Below are 5,520 nucleotides of genomic sequence, written 5' to 3' on the forward strand. Positions count from 1 at the left end.
GGGAAAGAGGGGGAAAGAGGGGGAAAGAGGGGGAAAGAGGGGGAAAGCTCTCAACCTGTGGAACACTTTTTAAGAACACACTTTTAATCTTCTCAATTACCATTCAGGTCACAATGACATACAAGCTATAAATTAGTAAATGACACACCTAGGCCATGCTGACAAGCTTTTCTCCCTTACCAAAACACAAGATTTTCACATGACCAGAACATTACAGGAATACCCAAACAGATAGCTAAACAAAATTCACAGTCTAACAGAACAAGAAGAAATGGGAATCTGTGGCCCACTGCATATATATGGCTTGTCTTTAGCTTCTACCTTTGACTAAAAAAAGGACTTTTAAGAATCACCAAAAGAATATAAGCGTTCTGGCCACCCATTTAATGAAATTCTGCTTAATAATAATATCACTCTCAACCCATTCACTACATAGCATCTCCAAAAGAAGACATCAAAGACGTTTTAAATATTTTTTTCTCCTCAATGCAATCCTTTCCTTTTTAAACTGTTAAAAAAAAAGTTCTGCTGAACTTAAAAAAAAATAAACTGTTTACAAATGAACTTCTCATTATCTCAGGTATGTGAACTATGTGGATGTACATCAGAGGAGATTAGTGGAGATAACCTTTGCATCAGTGAGGAGCTAGTAACAAAGCCCAGGGATGCTCAGAAGGGCCACAGACTGCTCTCAGCACACTGTGATCAATCTCACCAATGTTTTCTCTCTTTCTTTCTTTCTTTCTTCCTTTCCTCCTTCCTTTCTTTGTAACCTGGTGTTAGTTTTTGACTAAAGAAATTGCATAAGAAAACAGAAGTTAAATGGCATGAGCTGAAGAGATCTCAAATATGATTCTGGTACTATACGAACTTCAACAAATGCATAGCTAAGAACTCTTCACATAACTAAAAGATCACTATTAATTTTATTAAATTATTCACTATTAATTTAATTACATAATTATCAAAGTGCAAAACTAAGAACCAAACCTAATAAAGGTTTAAATGCTAAATTAAACAATGACTCAACTGAATCTCTGAAAGTTGGTTAACATACAGTTATGGTGTGTTCATTTACATGGTCAATACAGTCTGTAAGCAAGGAAACCAAATTTTTAAACTAATATGGATGATGGTATAAAAATGGACAGGCTGACAGAAACTTATGAATGAAAAGAATTATGTATGTTTTTCAGATTCTTAGCAATATAAGTTCTTTATTATGAGATAACTTTTAAGAGGGACATTCCTTGAAACACCAGAAAATTTCTGCCAGGAGAAAGGGCACCTAAGTTGCAAAGATAGCTCATTTCTCTAGAACTGGAAGCATGTAATTTCTACAGCAAAGAGCCACCCTGTAGCACCACGGGCCACACACATTTCCTCCAGCACTCCACAGTGCTGTATCATCCTCTGCCAGATTTGCACATAATGGCACAAAGCGAATGCTCAGGAAAAGGCTCACTGAATGGGCAATTTCACACATCACATTTTTCAACTCAGCAAAATAAACATTTTCAGTACTAGATACTCTGAGAGTTACAGGACCAAGCACAGTTTTGCATGATGAGGCAGATCTTCATCACCCTCTTCCAGGAAAACCAGTGGCTGCAAAGCATCAGTTCACAGTTAAGAAAATGGGTCAAGTCTACTTGAGGCTGCTGTTAGTACCCTTTGGGCCTCTGCTGTGCCCCAGGAATAACTACACTGGTTTTGTCTAGAGGTGGTGGGGAAATAGCTTCAAACGTTACCTAACATATTTCAGTACACTGCAAAAAAAAAAAAAAAAAATCTTATAAATTAATTGCAGATATAACTTCTCAAATTGAGACAATTATTTGGTGGGGAGAAGAGGGTCTGAAAGACAGTTCATTGAGTGCTAACCTGCAAGCTCTAACAAAAAAAGCTCTCTGCCAATGACAATCAGGATACATTCCCACCACTCTTAGCCAAGAGGCTAATATAAACTTGGCTATCGAAATCTGGTTTCAAAGTTTGAGGTCTTGCAGTATTGAGAGAATTGCATTTGGTAGATGGAATACTGCCAACACTGGGGGAAGGTGTAGCAGTACTTTATCATTTCAAGAATGATCATCAGATCTTCCCTACTGCAACACATGAAGGTTTGATTTTAATGACTAATTATTTGATGCAAACACCATAGTACTCTCGCATTATTTATATGACTATGCTCAGGATATCATGTCATGTACTTAAACCTATGAAAACACAGAAATTGCAGCAGAACATAGAAAGTTAATACATCATCATTGATTTATAGAATCACAGAATGGTTTGGGTTGGAAGAGACCTTAAAGATCATCCCTACCGCCCTGTCAAGGGCAGGGACAACTTCCACTAGACCAAGTGGCTCAAAGCCCCATCCATCCTAGCCTTTGCCACTGTCAGGAATTTATTATTTATAATGAATCACAACTGAACAGAAGACCGACAAAATTATAGATTAAATATGTATTAAACTTGTAATTTGCTAACCATTCCAAGCAACCAGCTCTTACAAAAAGAGCTTTAAAACCCTGATGTCAAATACCCAGAAAGACTTTTTCCAATGAGGTTTTGGTTTTCCCTCCTTCACTTCAGTATAAGAGTTAAGGACAGCACATGCTTTAACCAAGGATTTCCTGGTATGCAAGTTTAGGGTTTCTTTGCTTGGGCTAATCTGTGGCTCTGGTATCAGGGAGTGGACTATGTCCAAACCTCATACAGATAAATTAGAAGGTTTTTTGCTCAAAGTGCAGTTACCAGAATGATGATCAATATATTTGAGCATCTGAAGATTGAACAAACTTGCTGGTAGCAGCTGTGTTTTAATCACAAATCAACCACAGCAAGCAAACACACCGCATACCAAACCACACTCCTACACTTCTGCGCGTATGCACATAGAACTGGAGGAGCTTTTAGACATAAAAATCCGTGTATCTAAAACCAGGCCAGAGCTCTCAAGGAAACTAAAAGCTTGTTTAATTTGTGCAAAATGACAAAAAGAGATGATCACCCAACCGAGCCAACTAAAACATGCAGAAATTACCAGCCAGAGGGGCCATGATCCCTAAAGGGCATTAACAGTCACTGTTACAACAAAGTAACTGTCACTGTTACAACAAAGCAGCATCCTCATTCAAAACATTTTCTTTGTTAATGACTTCCACCATTAGTAAAACCCTTTCACAGTTCTGTGGAAGAGTGTCTCTCTATTTATACATGTACAGAGACATATAACAGACCAAACACCTGACTGCTTTGGTTTTTTCTTCTAATCAAAGAAAGTTAAATGTATTTTACAAGTTTAAGACTGATGATAGGTAAAAGCTGTTTTCATATGGGGACAGAGATTTGTAACAGTGACTTGATATTTGTTTCACAACTGTAACTTTGCATTTACCCTTGAAACTCTTCTGGTTTTCAAGTAAGAATGAGCTTTTCTCAGTTTTTTTCTTCCTGGAGCAGGACAATAAAAAAAAAATTCAAATGCAATCATACATTTAAAAGCTTGCAGGCTTTTAAAGCTAAAGGTGGTACGCTGAATGCATACACAGCGTGTGAAAAATTAAAATGCCCAAATATGCCAGCACATCTCCTAGGTAGGGTTATTGGGGGAGAACCAAATGCCACAGCTCCTGTCTGTGGCACAGGCACTTCACATCCTCTCACTGGGACAAAGCAGCTCTGAGAGTTGACCCATGCCTGCCAGCCAGATGGGCTGTAAGGGAAGGCATCCCAATGGGACAAGACATGAGTAAGGACTGTGGAAGGGCCCATACAGAAGGTCTGCAAGGACAGGGGCTGCTGCATCTGCTCTCGTGTGTCACAGGACTAACTCCAGCTGCTCTGTCCCACCAGCTTGGGGATACCTCACAACTCCTCTGAGGTACCTTCTCTCCCTGCTCAGCTGCGTGTTGATGATGTCAGTAGGAATTAATGCTTTAAACAGTGAATTAAGCAATACAGTGTGCCAAAGACTAAGAGAAACACCAGTCAGAGCAGACCAAAACTCTTTGGCATTGTTCTCAATAACAAATTCAACTGCAAAATAAACTGGTGTCAAAACCAAACACGGTGTGGTGGCACCGGGAGGTAATACGCTTGGCAGTGGCATTCAGATGACACTACCTCAGGATGCTTTGTGTCAGTGACAGAGTGACAAGACTTCCCAGCAGATGACAGATAGACTTCTTTTGTCTGGCCCCCTAAATCACTGGGCCACTGTTACCTGCTTCAGCATCTCACACCACAACTAAAAACAACCTGCAGCCCGTACAAAAAATAAATTACCAGACCTGCAAAATTAAAATAACCTATTGCTTTCTGTCGAGGTTTCTCTTTCGCAATGGGGACACGTGAGCCAACTATCATTTACAGTTTGTTCTTCCCAGCCGATTTTGGGCTAACTCCATCACAGACACATGCAGCACTGCTAGGGCTTCCAGAGTTGTTTATTTCCCGAGCTTTCTTCCCAAGAAACGTTTTTCGGGGACGGTGTCGGCGCGGGTGTTTCCAGCCTGGCAGCGCTGAGCTCACCGCACCCCGTCCCCTCCCTGCCGGGACCCCCGGGTGCCGGGCAGCGCTGTCCGGGCCCGGGCGCGGGACTCACCTATTCGGCCGAAGCTCTCCGATAAAGTTCTCCGCAACTTTTTCATCCTGCTGATCTTCTCGGCGGACTGCGAGTCGATCATGTCACACATCGGGGGGAGACCCCCCCGTCCCGCCGGCCGCTACCCCCACTCCCCTGGCTCCGGGGGAGACACCCCTGCTCCGGCCCCGGGGCTCTCCCCGCTCCCCGAGGAGCCGCCGGGCGCCGCGGGACAGTCCCGGTCCCGCCCGGGAAAGGAGCCCTACGCCGCGGCCGCCGCTGCCGCTGCTGGTGCTGCTCGGCTCCGTGCCGCCAGCGCCCGGCTCATAGCCCCGTCCGCCCCTGCCCCGGGCTGCCCCGGCACGGCCGGACGCGACGGGCAGGGCGGGGGCGACGGGCAGCGCCGAGGAGAGATGGAGGAGTGGAAGCAAAGTCCGGCGAGGGGCTGCGGGCGCCGGCGGCGGGAGAGAGGGCGTGAGGAAGGGAGGGAGGGTGCGCTGAGAGAAAGGAGGAGGAGGAGCCTGGGCGGGCCGGGGAGCCCCGGGGAGGAAGGGCGGCGGCGGCGGGGGCGTGAGGGGGGCAGGCGAGGAGCGCTGGGGCCGGGCCGAGGGATGCGCGCTGTCTGCGGCGCGCCCCGGGAGCAGGGAGCGATGCGGCGATTCCCATCGGGAGCGCTCGGGGCCGGGGCAGCGCGAAGGCGCTGGCGGTGGCGTTCGGAGGGGCAGCGGAGACACCGTGTCCGCCCGGGGCTGTCCGTGCCCCCGCTGCTGCATCGCGGTCTCTGGGGACGCGCTGCGGTTCCCCCGGGCCGGCGGGGCCGGGGCTGACCGAGGGTTTGGCGGGGCAGGGAGGCCACCCCCGGGGCCGGCGGCGGGTGGGGCACTCTGGCCCCGCTGCTGCGGTGCGGTGGGTGGGGACAGGGTACC

General features: G+C 46.4%; 1 protein-coding gene across 4 annotated transcripts in view; it reads right to left on the bottom strand.

Moving 5' to 3' along the window:
- The window catches only part of CDK14 (cyclin dependent kinase 14), a 331,737-nt gene extending 326,659 nt beyond the window's left edge, over nt 1-5,078 (bottom strand). For 2 of the 4 annotated variants that reach the window (XM_042044160.1, XM_042044159.1), the window contains exon 1: nt 4,616-5,078. In XM_042044160.1, coding sequence (XP_041900094.1) covers nt 4,616-4,706 — 91 coding nt within the window. In that variant the 5' untranslated portion in view covers nt 4,707-5,078. The remainder of the gene's footprint in view (nt 1-4,615) is intronic. The other 2 variants (XM_042044158.1, XM_042044163.1) reach the window with 2 other exon arrangements.
- Nucleotides 5,079-5,520: the final 442 nt, after the last annotated feature.

Source organism: Corvus kubaryi, unplaced genomic scaffold (assembly GCF_017639235.1).
Source record: "Corvus kubaryi isolate FWS band 111438036 unplaced genomic scaffold, C.kubaryi_AGA036_p1.0 37398, whole genome shotgun sequence".
In the NCBI taxonomy this organism is placed as follows: domain Eukaryota; kingdom Metazoa; phylum Chordata; class Aves; order Passeriformes; family Corvidae; genus Corvus; species Corvus kubaryi.